The 20,921-nt window shown below is 35.1% G+C and overlaps 4 protein-coding genes and 1 pseudogene across 5 annotated transcripts; 2 read left to right on the forward strand and 3 right to left on the reverse strand.

The window, feature by feature from the left end:
• Positions 1-169: 169 nt before the first annotated feature.
• On the reverse strand, positions 170-929 carry LOC140970499 (17.3 kDa class I heat shock protein-like). The gene has a single exon (XM_073432268.1). It carries the CDS (start codon positions 759-761, stop codon positions 282-284), a length of 480 nt encoding a protein of 159 aa, XP_073288369.1. The 5' UTR covers positions 762-929; the 3' UTR covers positions 170-281.
• A 267-nt stretch (positions 930-1,196) lies between these two features.
• On the reverse strand, positions 1,197-5,165 carry LOC140970498 (uncharacterized). The gene is made up of 8 exons (XM_073432267.1): positions 4,875-5,165; positions 4,429-4,485; positions 3,980-4,032; positions 3,015-3,066; positions 2,616-2,672; positions 2,462-2,521; positions 2,286-2,340; positions 1,197-1,823 (listed from the first exon to the last, which is right to left on the reverse strand). The coding sequence occupies exons 1-8, from the start codon at positions 4,984-4,986 to the stop codon at positions 1,766-1,768; spliced, it is 504 nt and encodes a 167-aa protein (XP_073288368.1). The 5' UTR covers positions 4,987-5,165; the 3' UTR covers positions 1,197-1,765.
• A 2,183-nt stretch (positions 5,166-7,348) lies between these two features.
• LOC140970497 (rop guanine nucleotide exchange factor 5-like) lies at positions 7,349-10,585 on the forward strand. The gene is made up of 7 exons (XM_073432265.1): positions 7,349-7,846; positions 8,168-8,287; positions 8,361-8,515; positions 8,844-8,918; positions 8,998-9,288; positions 9,550-9,888; positions 9,989-10,585. Exons 1-7 carry the CDS (start codon positions 7,651-7,653, stop codon positions 10,340-10,342), a joined length of 1,530 nt encoding a protein of 509 aa, XP_073288366.1. The 5' UTR covers positions 7,349-7,650; the 3' UTR covers positions 10,343-10,585.
• Positions 10,586-11,148: 563 nt separating this feature from the next.
• Positions 11,149-13,659, reverse strand: LOC140970493 (protein DA1-related 2-like; annotated as a pseudogene).
• A 533-nt stretch (positions 13,660-14,192) lies between these two features.
• Positions 14,193-20,699, forward strand: LOC140970517 (protein NEDD1). Of its 2 annotated transcripts, none has more exons than XM_073432292.1 (10): positions 14,193-14,432; positions 14,575-14,666; positions 15,196-15,462; positions 15,586-15,690; positions 17,146-17,211; positions 17,346-17,567; positions 17,985-18,461; positions 19,274-19,861; positions 20,120-20,299; positions 20,368-20,699. In XM_073432292.1, exons 1-10 carry the CDS (start codon positions 14,276-14,278, stop codon positions 20,473-20,475), a joined length of 2,262 nt encoding a protein of 753 aa, XP_073288393.1. In that variant the 5' UTR covers positions 14,193-14,275; the 3' UTR covers positions 20,476-20,699. The 2 variants fall into 2 exon arrangements, with proteins under 2 accessions (XP_073288393.1, XP_073288394.1); XM_073432293.1 differs by having other exon boundaries at positions 19,301-19,861.
• The last annotated feature ends 222 nt before the right edge of the window (positions 20,700-20,921 follow it).

A 20,921-nucleotide genomic window follows, 5' to 3' on the forward strand; every position in this document is an offset into this window, starting at 1 on the left:
TATAAATAATCACAAAACTCCTAAAATAATTTTATTTTTATTTGATTTATCGATAAAAAAATATAAATTTTTATTATAAATATTAACAAAATTAACTATTTCAATCTCAAAAATAAAAATATATAAGATATAATCTTCCGCTAATTATGATTAAACGTTATATATTATTATTATAAAATATTTTAATAACTTCACACATAACAAAAAGGAAATTTGCATGTCCTTTTAATACAATCACACAATGACTACTTTTACTGATCGTAGACCTCATCTTCGACCCTTTAACCAGAAATGTCAACTGCCTTCACCTCAGGCTTCTTCGCTTTTTCCTTGGGTACGGTCACAGTCAGCACTCCATCCTCCATCGCCGCCTTGATCTCACCAACCTTAGCATTCTCCGGCAGCCTGAACCGTCGCAGGAATTTCCCGCCGCTCCTCTCTACGCGGTGCCACTTGTCGTTCTTCTCCTCTTTTTCGTTGCTCCTCTCTCCCCTGATCTGAAGCACACTTCCTTCTTCCACCTCCACCTTCACCTCTTCCTTCTTCAGCCCCGGTACATCCGCCTTGAACACATGGGCCTCCGGAGTCTCTTTCCAGTCGATGCGAGCATTGACGAATCCCGAGATATCTTGGCCCGGGCCGCTTACATTCGCTATCGACCAGTTAAAAGGGAAACCATCGAAAGGATCCCACACATCCATCGAGATTGGATCGAAGACGCTGCTCCTGTTGTTGCCAAAAAAGCTAGGAATGAGAGACATTTTAGCTACTCAGATTTCTTCAAGTTCTTGATTGGATTTCACGGGGGAATGAGAACGAGTATTTATAGACAAGTGGAAGGATCATTCTGGAGCTTTCGCGTGAACGTTTTCCCTTTTTCTCATTTATTTTCAGAAAAATTATTCCATCATTCCACGAGCTTCGATAACCTTCTACCAAGTCCCTTTTTTGGGCCGGGCTTAAGTTGTTGGGCCATAGTGGAAAGCCCACATGCTACAAAATACAAGTAAATCCTAGTCTCCCGTTTTTTTACAATCATGTCATGAGAAAAACGCAAATTATGACGAAATTTTTTCCCCGACCTTTCTTGATTAGAGGAACTCGTGAAAACTATCTAAGAATGCTGCAAGCCAAAGGGGAACCGACCCTCTCCTCTGCTCAATGCTTGCATTGATTTCTCATCGTGAACTCAAAAAAAGATTGATCAAAACCAAGTATGATGTTATAGATATTAAAGAATCATTATTATCATATCACGTCCAACAACGGATAATGTAAAACCTATCAAAAATGATTATTCGATGATACGGCCATTTCAAATCTTTTACACCACACAATACCCCATGTTATACTCATTTATAGGAATAGCATTGAAATTGTAGAAGATTTTTAATGCTCCTGCGAGGCTCCCAACTGATGACAATGCCTCAGGTGATGCTCTAACGATTACAATCTCTTGCTTGGGCTCCATGAGTGTGTCTAGTATGCTCCTCTTGAGGGGTGGCTATGGGTCACTTGAGAAAGATATTGATATAGTTGTTGTATCGTAATCACAGTCAGACTGCTGTTGTCGTCTGTATGGATCTTCTGCCAGCAGTAAGCTTTGGCAAGAAAAAGGATCCACAGCAAAAACATGGAACCAAAATTGTTTGAAAAATGGATACTAAATGCACCTTCATGTCAAAATTAAAAATCAGAGGAGACAGTTGCGAAAAAAGATGAGATGAAAATTGAAATGCTCTTGAGAATTGGTGCAGCATCCCGTTCATGGTTTCCATGTCCCAGGTCTGAACGATTCACCAGTTCCTGTCGGCTCTGAAGACCTGAAATTAAAGTAGATGTATATTTATTACTCCTTTGTGTTGTTTTGCAAGTAAAGTTAATAAATCAGGAGAATGGTGATGGTGGGGGTGGAGGTGGAATGGTTGGAGGTCTTAAACATGGAAGTCATAAAAACTTATGCCACAGATATAAGAAATCAAAATGTATCCATGTGAAAATCCATAAATATAAGCAACAATAAGTATATCATGGTAAACCACACGCTAAAATGAAGCAAAATGAGGAATTTGCAGTCGCTCTTTCTGATGTAATTTGGGGCATCTTTCTCTGACTGATATTGTTTTGGGTCCTTGTCGCTACATTTCAGATTCAGTTTCATCATCAAAACTATATTGAAATAAATACCACAGCAATTTCTAAACCTGATGTTTAAACAGTATTAGCCCGGAATGTAACAAGTTTAATTCTAATCGAAGCCAGACTACTTGGTCAAACAGACTGACCTTGGGGCATCCGGGGAATCAGGTCCTTCTTTGATTTTATTACCCGTTTTTATTTCTGAGGCAATCAAAGCAAGAAAATCATAATTGTTTAAATATCTACCACATCATTGGAAGTTGGAGATATTAAATAAAATAAACCACCAGTAATAAACGATAACATAGAAAACATTTAATACCTTCTGAATCAGAAGGAAATTGCCGGATAAAGCTTTTTAAATCTGGTCCCGCAGCTTTTCCTTTAATAAAAGACCATGCAAAATCAGCGCTTGAGCACACATTGTATCACAAAAAGTAGGTTCTCTTTTTCCAAATTAAATTTAGAAAGCTTACCGATGCTTGTGGTTTTTCCTTCTTTAGCTTTTCGTTCCTCTTCTTCCTTCTTTAGAACTGGGAGTAATAAAAATAGATTAAAGGTTACTTTCAAGAACAGGGCAACGGTAATAAAACAATCTATGTGCAAATCAGTAAAAAGGAAAAGAAAAACACAGTCGCAGATAGCATGGTGATAAAAAAAACAGTTGCTTGAGTTTCCCGCAGAAGTGAAGGTCAACAACAAAATTTGTATAATATTTTAACGCCAAAACTCAAGCTACACACAGAGACATTTTGTGTCATTCATCAGAAGAAGGTGCTCAACTTTTGTCTCGTTAGTATGGTTCTTTATAAATTTAATCAGCAAGTATCTGGCAGAAATAAAAACCAAGCGAGCATAAAATCAGTGAAACTCACGAGCAACACTGAGTCTAACACGTTCTCTTCTTGCCTCCAGTTCAGTCATTTCCTGTTAAAAAAACCAACAATTTAAAATTTACTTGTTCCACATACCATAAGGCATAATATTGACTGAAATAAGTTTTTCAAGGTAATATCTTAAGCCACAAGAAAAGAGACTTTCAGAAGCCCTTTTGGCCCTACAGTTGACGAGCTAAGCCACAGATACACACATACGCAATGACACTTTCTCTCTCTCCCTTTCTGTGTCTGGGTCCACCGTAAGGAGGGGGATGTTTATCATGAAGCAATTGTATCCTTCTAAACCTTTCAGAGAACTGACAAACATTGAAGTGTAGATTGTTTCATAATGGCGAGTTGGTTTCACAAATTCAAGCTGAGCAGAGAGTTTTGTACTGAGAAAGGAAAAATATTTTCACCAAACAGTTATTAAATGATCGCTTCCCTAGGTGACGATCAGTTACAGATGATGAATGCGATACAGTAATAGTGTGGTGCAGGATAGGCAAGAGGATTCTGGCAGAATTGGACATATATGAACTTTATCTGCTCGATCCCAAAGAATAAAAATAAGTAGTACTTCTATGTCACAACATAATTCCTCTGTGCTATAATCAACAGTCTAACTGTTTAATTTTTTAATCAACTTCATCAAATCTTAAACCTTTTGACGATATATAATATATATATTAAAAATATCTTTAATGAATTAAGTCAACTATTTCGTAAAGGAGGCAAATTAACTGAACTACCACGAGAACATTCAAAAGCAAACAAAAACAAAGCATATGAATTAGGAACTTTTGAGAAAATTTTTGGAAAGGGCTTGAACCAAGAACATTTATATGGACCAGTCAAGGATAGTAGCCGTTCCCATAAAGATGGAGGATTCCACATCAAAGGCGTACATCGTGGAAAATAAAAATACTTTAGAAGCATAAAAGAAATGTCATCTCATCTACCTCCGGAGTTGGAGCTCTTTTGCGCTGTCCATTCAGCCAGCATATCCATTCAACTACAATAAAAATATTGAAACATATATAATTACTGATCACAAAGAAAGAACTAAAACTTATGTGAATGTGAAATTTTAACCATATCCTTGGTGGGTTATAGGCTGAGAGGCGGACATCAATCAAATTCATGAAGAAGACAACAATTTCAATCACCAAAAGAAAATAAAATGTTAAACAAAACCACGCACTCAAAGCAGCGGCTAATTTGGTTCTTGACTTTAACAATCACAATAATGGCAAACAAAAACTATAAGAAAGACTTAAAGGCATAAATAATGCAATAGAGGAACATATTAAAAACTGACAGGGTGTCAGCTGTAAACTATAGAATAGTTTCAAATGCAACTGAAAGGCAAATAATTTCAACCAAGAAATTAGAGAATGAGAAGACACACCAGGAATAGAGGTTGGATCGTGCTCTCCTTTAAACTCTACCCATCGTTTCTCCTTCACTGAACAAATATACAACCAAGAACATTGCCATAACCCGATCAGAATCAACGCCAATGAACATTCTTAAGAAGTTAAGCCACGACACAATAGTATAAAAAAAATAAAAGATTTGATCTTGAAGAACTATAGCCCACACTAGCATTTTTCCCATGTTCAAAACTTCGGACATTCCACAGTTAAAACTAAAGCCAATTACTTCGAGTGCCACCTTTAACGCCAAACAAACGGCAGAAATCGACCCGTTGCAAGATAAGCAGATAAAGCAAAAACAAACCCATGATCAGAACCCTAAGATCACCCAAAACCCACATACATCTGCAAAAATTTACAGTGAGCAAACCAAGAACCAAATACGGCAAATGAGGAGCACCCAAGAGGAGGCACTTACTAAAACCATCGATTTCTTCATTTCTAGCGTAATACCTATTCCCCGACTTATCCATTCCAGAAAATGTTCTGCTGCTGAATAGCGCTGTGAACCTCGACCACAGTCTAGACATCGCGCTTCTTCAATTCTTGGAATAAGTCACGAGATGCAGAATAGAAGAAACAGAAGTGTAATAACTAAATTTCGGAGTTTACAGTTCGCTCGGATTTCATAGAAAGCCTCAAGATTAACAAGGCCACGCTTCCGAGGGAAACCAAATGAGGGGCCGCGGTCTCAGACCGCGGTTTCTCATTTTATTTTATTTTATTTAAATATATATATATATATATACTATTATTAATTTATACACATACTATAGTATTCCCTTATTTTAATTTTTTTTAATTTCTTAAATTATATAATTTTTTTATTAATAAATAAAAAACATGAAACTTTGTTATTTTTAAAAACTGCTAGTATTAATTTATACATATAGTAAACAATTAATTTAATTATGATTATTAATTATTAATAATCTAAAAAATATTATTTAATACGAATAATAATAGATAATGTGAAACATAGTATTAATATTATTTTTAGAAATATTAAAAATAACTATATTGTCGAAAGTAATAATGATAAAATAATTTTAACGTAGGGTTGCAAATAATTTTTATTTAAATCCAAATGTCAGAGTAAACCAATTTTATTAAAAAAATTCGGTTGGATTTTATTTTTAAGAAATTAGTTCCTTTATTCAATTTGACATGTATAATTTTCTAAAGAAATCAAACAAATTAAATAAATTGATTTTCCCATAAAATTTAATTTTTATTAAATTCAGTTTTATATTGATTTTGTTACATAAAACTTCTAGGTTTTATTCAGATCAATAACCATAATCTAATTGAATTATTTACCAAAATTAATAGTAGTATTTTGAAAAGTTACGATTTCATATAAAATTTAATTTTTATTAAATTCAGTTTTATATTGATTTTTGTTACATAAAACTTCTTCGTTATAAGGTAATACTTATATTCAGAGATTGAAAATAAGAGAAAATACAATTCGGCTAGAGAGAATGAATATAGATGATAGTTTTAGTTTTATTTAGTAATGGTTTTTGTTTTTTTTTCAGGGAATGGAAAATCGTTTCCCAGAAACAAAAAACAAAGGCTTGAGTTATGGTAAATAATTCTATGGTAAAACTCGTAGATAAGGAACACAGATAAGACACCACAGACAACGAGCAAGGACTTGGCCCCCAGGAAAATTCGGAAATGAAACAAGTCTGCCAAAAGCCCTTGGTACTTGTCTGATCGGCCACATTTGGACAAATCAATCGTAAAGAACTGACAAAAATTCCAGATTATAGCTCAACACGGAAGACCTCCTTTCTATAGCGAATTCGATGTCATACAGAGGATCAAGATTTGAAGTAAAAGCGGTGAACCAAACAAAACATCCAAGAAACAATTACATGAAATCAAACCACCGAAAACGACAATCTGTGTTACACGAATCATCATGTTCGATTCAAAAACAATACTACCAGTCTCGAACAATCAAAAAGGAAAACTAATATTATATAAAAAAAAATTGACAAAAATATCCAAAAATCTCAGTCGTAGAAATCAAATAACGGCATAATAATACAAATATATAAACATTATCATGAAAATAAAATAGCATATTTAAACTAAAAGCCTGCAATTTTGCGAGGGAAAAAGGTACATTTTCGGTTGATTCTGTTTACGATGATTCTCGGATTCAGAGATGTGGAAGAAAAAGGCCAATCAGCGAAGGCGTTTGATTCTTGTTTCTCTCTCTTTTTTCCTCCTTTTTGTTTTAAATTTAGGGGGTAACAAAAAAGATTTTTATACTGCTGTGAATTCTGATATTTTAAGATTAAGATTTTATTTTAAAAAGTATATTTATTATCTATTTATTTGGCTTGTTTTTATACAAAAATGATGAAATCATACAAAAAAATAGCAACAAATGTTGATGATAAGTACATGAAACAAAATCTAAATACCAAATATCATGTTTGGACAAAATTTTAAAAAGAACTGGTGTAACATGATCAAAATAGTACTGTCTCACATATTTTGATTAGTGAGACGGGTCGACTTTGTCCATATTTACAATAAAAAATAATATTTTTGACGTAAAAAATAATATTTTTTCATGAGTGGTCCACATAAAATACATGTGTCACAAAATTGACCCGTGAGACCATCTCACAAAGATTTTTTGTATTTTTTTTTTCATATTTCTCTCATTTAATTCAACTAACTTATAAAATTATATATACATTGAGTATTTAAAAATCTTTATTTTGATTTAAAAAAACAATTAACCAATTATTTTTTTAAAAATAAGTAAAACATAATATTCGTATGAATTAAAAAGGGTAAACAATGGGCTTGTCGGCCACACTTTCGGCTATGTAAGTATATATCACTTTCACATTTTGAACTAGAGGTTGATCTCCTCGCTTTACCAGTTCCACGCCTTGTAGAATTTTGAAAACCAAATCCACCGTTCCCGGTAAAAGCTTTCAAGTTAAATGAAATTCAATCCCTTCTAAATATCCTTGCTTTTTAACTTGTTTTTTTCACCTTTTGAGCTCATTAAACTGACTAAAAAAAATCGAGACTTTGGAGTGAGATTTAATGGCACTGGATAAGCCATTTTCCGGACTATGAGAATCAAGCTACGCCAATCATTTATTGATCTGAAATAGCTATTTTTTTTGGTATTTTTGATTTTGGAAGTTGTAGTTTAAATGGAAGGTGTAACCGAGAGTATCAAGAAGAAGAAAGGATCTGATAACTCTTTGTTAGATCATCTGTGCTGGCCTATGAGAAGAGCAGCAGAGTCCTTGAAAAACAACGCATTTGAAGGGAAACACAAGCTTAATACTAATGTTGATGGTGGTGTTGATTATTGTAAGTCAAAGAATCAAAGATCAAAACTCTCAGGTCAGATATGTTCAAATTTATGTTTTTTGGGAACTTGATTTCTGTTTTGCTGAATATCTTTTGTTGTTTTGTGTTTAGCTCATCAAGCAAGTTACATATTTTGGTGGTGGTTGTGGTTTTGTATTGTGCTAACTTTTGAGGTGAAGTACATGATGTTAACGAGATTAAGTTCTAGAGAGTTTTATGTATGAACTTGGACAGTCTATCTCCTTTGAAAAAACATAACATAGAAATAAGGATAAAAAGACATTTAGTGAATTATTGGTGAGTTTATGCTTAAATTTTGAACTTCTGGCTATTGATATTGATTCATTTGAATAGAATTGGAGGTGATGAAAGAGAGGTTTGCAAAACTTTTACTTGGTGAAGACATGTCTGGAAGTGGCCAAGGGATGGTTTCCCCAGCCCTGGCTATTTCAAATGCCATCACCAATCTTTACGGTAAAAGCTTTTTAGCTCTTTCCTTTTAATTTCACATCTTCTAAAGTTGACATCATAATTCTTATACGTGCAGCTACTGTATTTGGGCAACTGTCGAGATTGGAACCCCTACAATCTGAGAAGAAAGCAATGTGGGAAAGAGAGATTGAATGGCTTATTTGTGTGGGTGATCATATAGTAGAACTAACACCATCTTGCCAAACATTACCTGATGGAACTATGGTTGAGGTAATATTGATTCGCTTCTCAATAGACCTTGTTTAGAAAAGTAAAATGAAAATGGTTCAAAAATCCTGTGCATTTATCAGCTGATGCTTCTGCTTTTCACTAATTGAGTTATATACTTGACAATTCAAATAGCACAGTCATCTTAACTATGACGGAACCTATGCCATTTTAGTAACTGATATGGAGTTATGCGTAATTATAAGCCTTAAATGTATCGCATTGGCTTGATTAATTTTTTTAGAGTCGTACACATGGAACTGAACAATAGTTCAAGTATATTATCTAAACGGTATGATTTTTCATTGATGGTCACCTTCGACTGCTTCAGGTTATGACTTGTCACCAAAGATCAGATCTTTTTCTTAATCTCCCAGCTCTTCGAAAACTTGACAACATGCTGCTAGTAAGATCTGAATGCGTTTCTTGCTATCTAACCTGTTTATTTTAGTTCAAGTGTCAGATTAACATTGTTTTGGTGTCAGGAAATGCTAAACGGATTCACCAATACAGAATTTTGGTATGTTGATAAAGGTAAAATAGCACCAGAGGCCAATGGTGCAGTTTCTTTTCAGAAAGCCATTCAACGAGAAGAGGATAAATGGTGGCTGCCTGTGCCACGCGTCCCCCATGGCGGTCTCCCTGAAGACACGAGAAAGCAATTAAATCATAGGCGTGAATGTGCAAATCAGATTCATAAAGCTGCAATGACTATTAACAGCATTGCCTTAGCTGAGATGGAAGTTCCAGAATCATACACAGAAACTCTTCCAAAGGTTTAAAATCTTGCATTTATCCGTTTAAATGCACACCATCAAAGCAAGATTATAGAAGAAGATCAGATAGTTTTACTACCTGAATCTTTTAGCAAATGCTGATGATATATAGATTCTTTTTATGAGCAAATAATGAATTTCTTGAAGTAAAAATGTTTTTTTATCTCTCGAATCATAAAGTTTGCGGTACTTCTAGTCCCCCTGCATATCATACAACAAAATCAAACTGACAATCTGAAGTTAATTCATTCAAAATGCTAGAATGGGAGAGCCTGTCTGGGGGATGTCATATACCGTTGCATCACTTCCGAACATTTCTCCTCGGAATGCTTGCTTGATTGCATCGATCTGTCAACTGAACATGCAGCTTTAGACACAACAAATAGAGTGGAGGCAGCAATCAACTTATGGAAAAAACGAGCCACAAACGTTTCCCCTGCTAAATCCTCTTGGGAGATTGTTAAAGAGCTAGTGATAGATGGAGGAGACAAGACCCATTTGCTTGCTGAAAGAGCTGAAAGCCTTCTTCTATGTTTGAGACAACGGTTCCCGTGTCTTTCACAAACTGACTTAGATGTCAGCAAAATACAGTGCAACAAGGTTTATAACAACTACCAGCTAGTCTCATTCTTCTTGAAAGCCTCGTCTTTTTGCCATTTTTTTATAATGATCTGTTTTTCCTGTTTTTGAAACTCTCAAGGATGTAGGGAAGTCCATTTTAGAGAGCTACTCAAGGGTTTTAGAGAGTCTGGCATTCAAAATTGTGGCACGTATCAATGATCTACTCTACGTAGATGATATAAGCAAACATTCAGACAAAACCAGCATGATTGGCCACAGAAAGGTTTTAGTCCCATATTCAGTGCCCATTTCGAGCTCTCCCTACCGTACAGCATTCACAACACCGAACTTTTCACCTGAGAGAAGCGAGAGGAGTCCACATTTTGGTGGCTATGGCAGCAAACCATCCCCACGCCGTGGATTAGGGGTGAGAAGGGTACTCGCAAATGACCTTGAACTCGAAGGTGGAGTAAAGGGTAAAGAATTGAGGTGATATCATTGAATGCTTGGGCCCTCTCTGAGAAAGGAGGGGAAGAGACGTCTTTCATTTCTATCAACGAGTTCAAATAGTGATAGTACAACGAGGACAACATTTGGTTGTTTCTCGAACGAATTTTTTTAAATTTTATATAGATTTTTAAATGTAAGTTTAAAAGCATTGGTGGCTTGGTTGGTTAATTTATTTGTTTGATTTGGAAAACAAGAAGGGAATACACGGAAAACTGTTGGTTTCTTTTAGGATAATTCTCTTTGAATGAAGATGCATTTAAACCAAACCAGCATGAATTCTATGTTTACTCTGGACCTGAGATTTTGAAACCTGAGACGAACACAAAAAATAGTATTCTTGAAGTTTAATATTATCAATGTCATTATGACTCACTTGTTCTACTATTTTGTTTGCTTTCCTTGTGAAATGCTTGTTAAGATTTCTCTTGGCTTTGAATTAAAGACTATTCCTTTTGTTTTTGGTTTTTTTATTTTTATTTTTTATGCTCTAGACAATTGTTTTCTTATATGAATGTTTGATAAAACCCTGAATGTTAATATGTGAAACAGCACAGTATTTTCCAATTATGAATAAGCAAAACTAGTCATTCACAAGTGTGGAGCATAAAACATCACATTGATATTTTGGTATTTGTTTATGTGCTATAATTGTAACAAAATACATTCATTAGTTCATATAACTTACATTCCAAAATTTAATGACCGATAAGTTTTAGTTTTCTAACTATTCGGTTTTTCATTTCTCAATTGCAATCTCGGTTACATTGTCTATTTTGTTGTTTATGTGCTTCAATATATATGTAAAATGTGGATAACAAAGGTTAAGCCTTTTTTCTCAGGGAACCTCCCCATATAACGTATTTGGTCTAAAGTACGACGTAAACCATACTTATTAACCGCTTCCATGGCATCTCTGTATCCTCCACCATATGCTGGAGAGGCATCATGTGCTATCTGGTGCAAGAAAAACTCACCTGGCTTAGTCTCGATGCTAGATTTACCACCTTTTTTAGACGACGACGACGACGACGACGATGATAGTGTTGATGGTATGCTTGTGGATCCATACGACCATGTTGATGTAGACGTGAGCGGGGGTGTTTCTGGTTCCAGGCATCACCTCTGATTCGAGCCACAGATGAGATAGTACTTGACAAATACCTTCTACCTCAGGCTTGAGATTATGGTAACCTGCAAGGGACATAAGAAATGAAAATGAAAAAATAGCACTCATTCTGTTTCGGACCGAACGCGTGGGTGTTTCCATGACAATTCCTACAGTTACGTTCTAACTGGGATGGAGTGAGGATTAGCAATTAGCCAATTAAGATCTTGATTCTTGAGGAAAGATCCACAAGAAAATTATAGTCATCAATTCAAAAATAATGACACGGGTTTGGGAATCATGATTTCTGATGTTGTTTGAGCTTATTGTAGCATGAGTGTTCACCACTATCTGCATCTGTCAATAATCATGCAACTTAAATATTTCCGAATTATAGCTTCATGTTTCAAATGCTCTTCTGTATAGACAGATTGGATAGGAATGACACTTGTTGCCCCAACTACAAATTCTTGACCTTAGAAAAATTAATTCAAGTAAAAGTATCAGCAAGTTACCATTGATACGTCGTAACCATCCACTCATGTGCCAGGATCGCTCCAGTTAGTAGTCTGCATCAAAAATTGATTCGATATGCCATTAAAATTAGATATTTTTCACATGTAACGAAGACAACTTTCATATGGAATTGTATATGAAACGGAGTTATCAAAAGTTACCTTGGAAGGCTACAGTATCAGAATGGCTGTAACCTCACACTTCCTACTTAGTTTCTGTGGTTGTGTTCTGATTCCTACCAATCCAAGACGTTCCATTCTTGGTCTCCTTTGTTCTGCAAGCTCATATAACAAGGCATTGCATTAACATTCAGGGCCTTAATAGAAAATCTAAAACAACCATTTTGCTATTACTTCGTGATTTATTGGATACTATGCGAAAATAATTATCCAATGTTGAACAAATCCAGTGTTACCACCCAGAAATTAACTACAACTTCATCACACAACCAATGTAAAACACTACAATAATCTATTCTCATCGGTTAAAAGTTTGACATCTTAAAATCTAAAACACAAGATGAAACAACATAGAGTGATTCTCAATATCTTCCACTAGTAACAGTCTGCTCCTGATCAGTCAGACATAAACCTCTAGTTTCAGGCATATGATGGAAACCCTGCCAGGAAAAGAAAGTAAACTCATGCTGCGTAGAAATTAAAACAAGAACAAAAAAAAGGGAGACCATCATCATTACAAGTTTTTCTCCTTCAATAGCCTCGTTGAGGGCTTGTCTCGCAACAAGAAGCATTGGGATTTGCTGATCGATTCTCATATTCACAACTACAGCACCGAGCTGTGTTGTAGTGTTCGTGCGCAGGACAATATTTTTGAGACCAAAAAGGGTGGCATCTGTACTCGATCAAGCCTACTCCATGAGTCGGGATCTGTGTATATATGGAAAGTAGAACATTAATCTTGATAGCAAAAAGTTGATCATGAAATATGAAAGGCAGTATTGGCAGAAAAATGACGTCACATACAAATTGATGACAAACTTCACACTTACGATGAGTGAGCTATTTAGAAAATATACAATCCATTTACAACAATTGGATATACAACACAATTTGTGTAAAAAAATCTAATATATAATTTTTTAAAATATCAAATAATTTTCTAAACATAATTTCCCGGTGAAAAATCAGTTTATTACAAATAAAAGCAAGATTATTATGAATTTTTTGTTTCATTTATAGATATTTGCTGGCATCCGAAATAGATTTTAATTTTGTATCGTATCTGGATCGGGCCAACCGGCTTTGATTCTCTCAAATCTGAGTCCACACCCGAATATGATATTTTGGTAACGTAACTACGTGAAAATAAATTATTTGGGCCGCCGGATAATTTGTTTTTAGTTGGGCTAAAAGGTTAATGGACCTCTATCAATAAATTAGTTGAGGGTGCTTACGATAATATATGGTTATTATTGGTTAATCACTTTTGAGCTTCATTGATGATTGTTTGTTTATGTTTTTTTTTTTAAATTTTGGTTGAAGTTTAAAATTAGTTTTAAAATCTATTAAAAATTAATAAATAAAGGAAATGTAAATTTACAATAATTTGTTTATGTTTTATTTGTTATTTATAAGCATTGACAGAATGTCGAAATAAGAAATGTATATCAGTTTTGATATTCTGTACATTTATGTGAAAATCGATAAGACTTCATTCATCCATTAGATATATAATTTTTTTATATGTTTCAGCACATTCAATAGGTGAATGTGTCACGTTATCAGCACTCACATAACTGTGCACGATGAATGTGTAACATATCAAAATTATTTATATATATAACATAAGTACTATAGTTGTGATATATATTAATCGTGTGCTCTAGTTCAAAGAAAAGCTTTATTCTAAATCTGAACCATTACCAAATCATTTTTTGTTAGGGTGCCTTTTAGATGCAATTTATTAAGAAAAAGACATATAAATTAAAAAGACAGATTTAAATAGTTCTATTAAATACGTGCAATCTTTAATATATTTTAAGAATGTAAAAAAATATTATTTTAACAAAAATCTAATTACCAATTTTTGAGAATATATTCATTTTAAAATTAAAATAATCAAAATTAGTTCTTTGCATTCATAAAATATAAAACGAATAAAGTTTTTTCCAGGAAAAAAACCAAGAATTTTGAAGAAAAAAAAAAACCAAATAATAATAATAAATATTTAAAAGGCGCTCTTGGATTTTGAATCTCTCACAAATTCATATCACACACAGAAAAAGCTAGCATAAATCACCATTTCTTCTTCAATTTCCTAAAAATTAAGCAATACATGAATTCGTCGGGATCCGTGAAGTTGCTACTGGCGGCGAGCGGTGGCGACACCGTTAAACTATTCGACATCTCGGTGGAGCCTCAAAACCCTTGCCTTCTCACCCATTCTCCTTCTCCGACCTTCCGCGTGAATTCGGTTAAGTGGAATCACAACAGTCAGTACACTTTTTCTTTTTCTTTTTATTTTTTTAATCCCGTGAACAAATGTTTTCCCCCCCAGTTACTGTGAATGTTTTTTGAATTTTAAATTTTCTGATTTATGATTCGTTTTCCCTGTTTGTTGTTTTTGGCTGGTAGATTTGGTTTTGGCGACTGCAGGAGAGGATAGTAAAATATCACTGTGGAGGAAAAATGGACAAAGCTTGTGGACTGTTGGTGAAACTGTCGAGGTACATTTTTTTATTTATGAAGGTTATCATTTTCTTTCGTAAAATTAATTGCAAAAACTGGAGCTGAGGGATGCTTTGTGGAAGTGAAATGTAAATTTTAATGTGTTCTTGGGGTTTTACGGCATCAGTTATGTTCTTTCTATTGACACCAATATGATGGAAGCTGCTGTAGAATAAGTTACCTCGTTAATTTTTGTATTGATACTTTTACAGTAAGTTCAGGGATCCATTATCTGTTGGAGGCCTATTAGGTATGAAACCATAATCAAATGAATTTCGGTTGGGTCTGTCTGGGGTTGGGTTGTCAAGGTACCAGGAGATTAAAGATATTAAGTGTTAGCATTGCTTAACTGGGTGGTGTATGTCATCCTAAGATAAACTTAAAAGGAATTTGATATGATCATTTAATGACTTGGAAGTCGCAACATGTGAGTTTGACTTGAGTTGATTTACTAAAATATATATAAGCAGTTTTCTCTTCAGACATCCACTTAATTTTCTCTATTCTTTTCCTCTTCTGTTTAAACAGCCATCAGAGTCCATTTCAACTATCAGCTTTAGCAACAAAGGATCTCGCTATCTTTGCTCTGGTGGAACTGGTCAAGTTGTTAGAATATGGGATTTACAGAACAACAAATGTGTCAGACGGCTGAAAGGCCATTGTGACACTATAACAGGGGTGATGTACAACTGCAAAGATGAACATATAGCTTCCGTTAGTCGTAATGGAGATCTCATACTTCATAACCTCGCTTCTAGCACAAAAGCTGCCGAACTCAGGGACCCAAATGGACAGGTTGAATTTTTTTTTCTAAGATCTTCTGTTAAAGCAATAGTGCTTCTAAATGTATGCTCTTCTGATGTATGCATGTATCTAATATTTTCTCTTTAAATTTTTTTCTCAAAATTGCAAGATCAGGTTTTGGGCTCGCTTGATTATTCTAGGACGAGCAGGCACCTTTTGGTCACAGCTGGTGATGATGGTTCCATCCACCTGTGGGACACAACTGGCCGCACCCCAAAGGTTTGAATCACAGCAATGAATTTCGTCTAGATGAGATAATAAAATGATTCATATATTCTGTTTTGGCAAGGAAATTATACTTTTATACTGGTCTGCTGTATGAACTGCTCAAGCTAATCTCCGTCGATTGCCTATTTATCGTTAGAATATGATAACTTCTTACAATATAGACCAAACAAATTCTTGTCTTCAAAATATCGTTTATTAAGTAAGTTTCTGGCTTTTTATTATCGACGTGTCCGTTGTCTACTTTCAGCATCACGTGTTACCAAATCAACAGTCATTGGTTCATTTTATGATAGGTCTCATGTTAGTTCTCAAGGACATATTGGAAAATAAATCATGAATATTTAAGGAATTGACGTTACTGATTTAATTTGTCGATGAAAGTGGAGGGGGTTTTACTGTTTTAATGTTAAATTGAGTTGGATTTTATTATACTGGCATTAGATCAAGAGAAAACAGTGCAACGTGCACATTACAGTACACAGTAAGACCTGGTTTACAACACTCTTCATATGAACAATTGTTTATGTCAGCAGAGATTTGTATTTTTTGTTCTAAGAGCAGAATAATCTTTCAATTTTGTTAATGCTTCATCTCTTGTGTGTTTGTTTTAAATTACTAGCAGCTCATTATATCTTGTAATGACTTCTTTAATTGGTTTGTGCCCTGGGACTCTTTGGGTATTTTGTATTTCAGAACTGCCAAACAATTTTTGTCCTTCCACTGAATTTATCCTTTAGCCTTCATTTTCCAGTTTAAAGGTTATTATCTCTTACAGAAGTATTGACGGGGAGGCGGGGAGCCTGCTTTTTGTGCCATCTATTTTCGTATTGAACCTTCTATAATTTCTCTCAAGTGGTAGAGCCATGTTGCATTATCACGAGGACACTTACACCTTTACAATTACATTAATAAAAGTGCATCCACTCGGTTTGGGCTCTTCTTCCTCTTGTTACCATGTTATTTGAATGACTAACAGTTCCTGATGCTTTCTACCCCCTCAATTTATCTTTCTTGCTCTGCCATCTGCCGATAGAGGGAAAAAAAACCTTTTCTAGTCGCCTTTCTTGTGACATAGATTTGCTCAGGATTAGCATGATCTTTCTGTGATTTGAACATATGATTTTTTGTTCACATGATAATTTTTAATCCGTTTGTTGGTCCTTAATTTTCTTATCCATCTGGTCAGTAATTTGTTATATTTTGACTACGAAACATCTATAACGATACTAAGATGTTTGCTTTCTTGTAAATATCTATTCTATACATTTACTCTTTTTTTGTTACATAAGAACTTGGAAATCATTTTTTAGTTGGACTCTGTTATTAATTCTTGAATTTACATTTTAAGTGCTCATTGAATGGACTTTACATCATAAGATGTTTTTTGGTTTATTTTTGTCCAATTAATTTTCTATGATTTCCAGAAAATTGTTTTTCTCTTTACAGCTTTCTTGGTTGAGGCAACATTCTGCACCAACTTCGGGAGTTAGTTTTTCACCATCCAATGACAAGGTCTTTTTAATCAACCTGCACAATCTTTTTTGCGTGTTAGCTTATGCCATCTTATCCATTGCATTGAAACTCTTTGCGGTAATTATATGCATAATTTTTTTTCTTGTTTTGATTTGACTTCGTGAATTTGACAGATAATTGCCAGTGTTGGTCTAGATATGAAATTGTACACTTTTGACTCCGGTTCCAAGAAGCCAGCTTCTTGCATCCCTTACGAAGCACCTTTTTCTTCCCTGGCATTCACAGACGATGGCTTAACCTTGGCGGCCGGTACAAGCACTGGTCAGGTTGTATTCTATGATGTCCGTGGAAAGCCACAGCCAATAACTGTTCTTCGTGCATATGGGAGTTCTGAGGTATTTCTCATTTTATAAAACATGTTTGAACTTTTTCTTATTTGCAGATATGTTTAGTACCTTTATGTATGCATTGACAATCACAGTCATCATGTTGTTGCTGTCCATCCTCTTGCTTCATCACTTGTTGAGTGATCCCAATTGATTTCTGCTAGTCAATTGCGGTTTTTATGGGGGTAGATCGGTGCACGGTTCCACTATGAGGCCTGATAATTATCAATTTTAGTGCTTCAGTTGTTGACTCCAGAAAATATCTATTATCACGAGTCTTCACTCCTAATATCCTTAGCCGATCTCATTTAGTGTTGAACTTAGGCTTGTATATGATGGTTTGAATTGTCGAAAACTTGAAATGTCAATGCTTATCGTTTTCATAATCTGCAACCAACTTCATTAAAGTGATTTGGTCTTTGTCAGGCTGTTACGAATCTATGCTGGCAGAGGTCAAAATCTGTTAGCGTCAATGAAAGCACTTGTACAAATGAAACTGTTCTTCTGGCCGGTGATGTTGGGGACTCAATCCTTATGCCTGACCCACTTCCTTCTAGGGCATCATCATTCCATTCCATGTCCACATCAAATGCGCCTAGCTTATCTTCTTCGGAGGAAACACCTCTTCGAAGCAGCGTTGTCACAGTTGGATCTTTGGCTAGATTGCATGCACCTCGAAATTATAATTTCAAAGATGATATGGACGTGTTTTCTCCTCTAGTGGAAATTCAACCAGTTACACCTTCACTTGATAAATTGTGGGACAAGCACGATGGTACAAAGAAAGATTTGGATAAAAAAACGTCTTTTCTATTTCCTTCTAGGAGGTATGGTTTTTCGGAGGAAGGGGCCAATGATAACCATCGAATTTTTGATTGGAAATCTAACTTGGCATCCAAACAGGTATTGGCCAGTCTCGGTGATTCTATTCTTTTGATACCTATATATGGCCTGTAAATGTGGTTGTGGTCCAGGTAATTTGTAATTGCCACAAAGTCCTAGGTCTGAAAAGTCATGATTGGGCGTTTGAAGAATTAAATTTTTGCTTGAGATGTTTACTGAAACTGCAGGATTTTGTCTTCTGAACAATTTTGAGATTAAATGAGCATACATAACATAGAAAAACTGAACAATTATAGAAAACGAGTAGATCTGAGAATTTAAGTGGTCAGGATCACCAGATACATTGCGAAGTGTTCTTTTCTTGGTTCCTGACCCTTTCAATACGCTGCCATGTTGATTTGGAAATAAGAATATTTCCAATTCTACATATAAAACAGTAAGAGACCGGATTGAGCACTTTTATAAACTTCATACGCTCTTGAGGAATAAAGCGTTTCCACCTGTACAGAGAGACTGGAGGACAAAAAGATCCAGTGCTATCTTTTATATGTAAATCCAGAGTTGTTTATTGGCGATCAGTCCCCTCATAGTGGCGTTGGTTTATCACCACCTTTGCTGACAGGACCTAGCCAACCATTTCTTAATATATTTCGTGGGAAAATGCAATAATGCACTTATTCTATTTATCATGATTTTCTTGTACAACTGACTGTAGTACTAATGCTAAAGATTTGGTTTGGTCCTTTTTTTCCTCTGTTAATCATTTCATAATATAGGCAGATACTTTGATCATGCTCCATTACACTTGCTCTCTTTTTCGAACATCTTGTCTTCTTCAATGACGTGTTTTCATACAATTTGAGCTCTTGCAGGATGACGTCTGTTCTACTTTCTCACAGGTGACATCGACCCCGACATCTACTCTTGCTGATGACACTTCTTCCATTACTCCACCTGAAGCTTGGGGCGGCGAGAGATTAGCAGACAAATTTATTCACCATCGTCAATCTATCAACTTGCCTTCTCGCTTTTCAATACTGACTTCCAGTAGCTCAACACCAGGATTAACGTCTGGATCACAAGATACTCTTCTCACAAATCACAGTACAAACAGCTTAACATCAGGCTTGAGCCTGGCCAATTTACGTGTCAGAGAGACCTCCAGTCAAGATCCTTCTGGATCTTCTGAAGCTGTTCTCTCTCCTTTAGGTACAAAAAGCAATACAGTGCACCCTAACCTTGACACTCTTGGTCCCGCTTTGTCTCTTCCTAAAAGATTCTCCAGTTATGCCGAGAGAATAGGTGCTTCACCATCTTTCAGTGATGCATCTTCCTTTTCAGTGGCTTCGCCAAAAACGAAGAAAACTGGAGCAGAAACTAGGGAAGAACTTCTCAGCAGCCTGTTGTCGAGGTCTGAGATGCCATCTGCCTCAGGGACTGATGTTCTTGCAACTTCAAAAGTATGAAACAATCAAACAATGCATTTTATCTTTTTTTTTTTTGATTTCGCTCATTCATTTGTTACTATTTATCACCTATGCTTTTACCATGATTCTCTAGCCTAATAAGAATATTATGGGTCTGTTTTATGGTTAAAGTTTATAGTTTGCTGTTGCTCGCATGCATACTCATACTGCTGATGTTCTAAACACCTGCATCATTTCAAAAACCCAAGTTTAATATTTAGTTCTTATCCGGTTTTTGCAAAATTTTTGCAGGATGGGATGTCACAGTTGCAGAGAACTCCTTTGCAATCTGACATGCAGCCAGGAGCCTCTTTTACTCTTCAGCTCTTTCAACGCATGCTTGAAGAAACATTCACATCGTTTCAGAAATCTATTCATGAAGACACGCGAAATCTTCATGTAGAAATACTACGGCAATTCCATATGCAGGAGGTACTTGCCTGGCATTCTTTTTATTTTCATGCATGTCACTTCCCCTAATATTTGAATCTAATGTGTAGATGGAGACATCAAGGGCCATGAACTCGATCTTGCAAAATCAGGCAGAGATAATGAAAGAACTCCAATCACTTCGAAAGGAAACACAGATGCTTTATCGGTTACTGTGAATGTCTGTGTTGATCCTGTCATCAAGGTTCCATTTTAACCTCTCTTTTCACACGTTTGTTGATTTTTTCGTTGAAAGCAAGGGCGAGTAGTGTTGAGTTTTGTTGCAATGGATGGCTTTGTAATTAGATAGGTTTCAATCCTGTAGGGAATCAGCGACTACCGTTACGTCGGGTGTATTGGATGCTTCATTTTGTTTATTAGTACATATATATTATCATGCAAACCGAGGCATAAATGTTTTTTTAAGAAGAAAAACATGAATATATATACTTGTTTTTTAATTTTTTTAATTAGTTTAATCTATTTTTGAATTTTTTTACAACTCCAAACTTTTAAATCTTATTAATGATATTTAATATTATAAAATATCAAGGTAAATCAACTAAACTGTTCAAAATTATATTTTATAAATTTATCAAGTTGAACATACGGGACGTCATATTCT

The sequence above is a fragment of the Primulina huaijiensis genome, unplaced genomic scaffold, assembly GCF_012295235.1.
Source record: "Primulina huaijiensis isolate GDHJ02 unplaced genomic scaffold, ASM1229523v2 scaffold6295, whole genome shotgun sequence".
Lineage (NCBI taxonomy): Eukaryota > Viridiplantae > Streptophyta > Magnoliopsida > Lamiales > Gesneriaceae > Primulina > Primulina huaijiensis.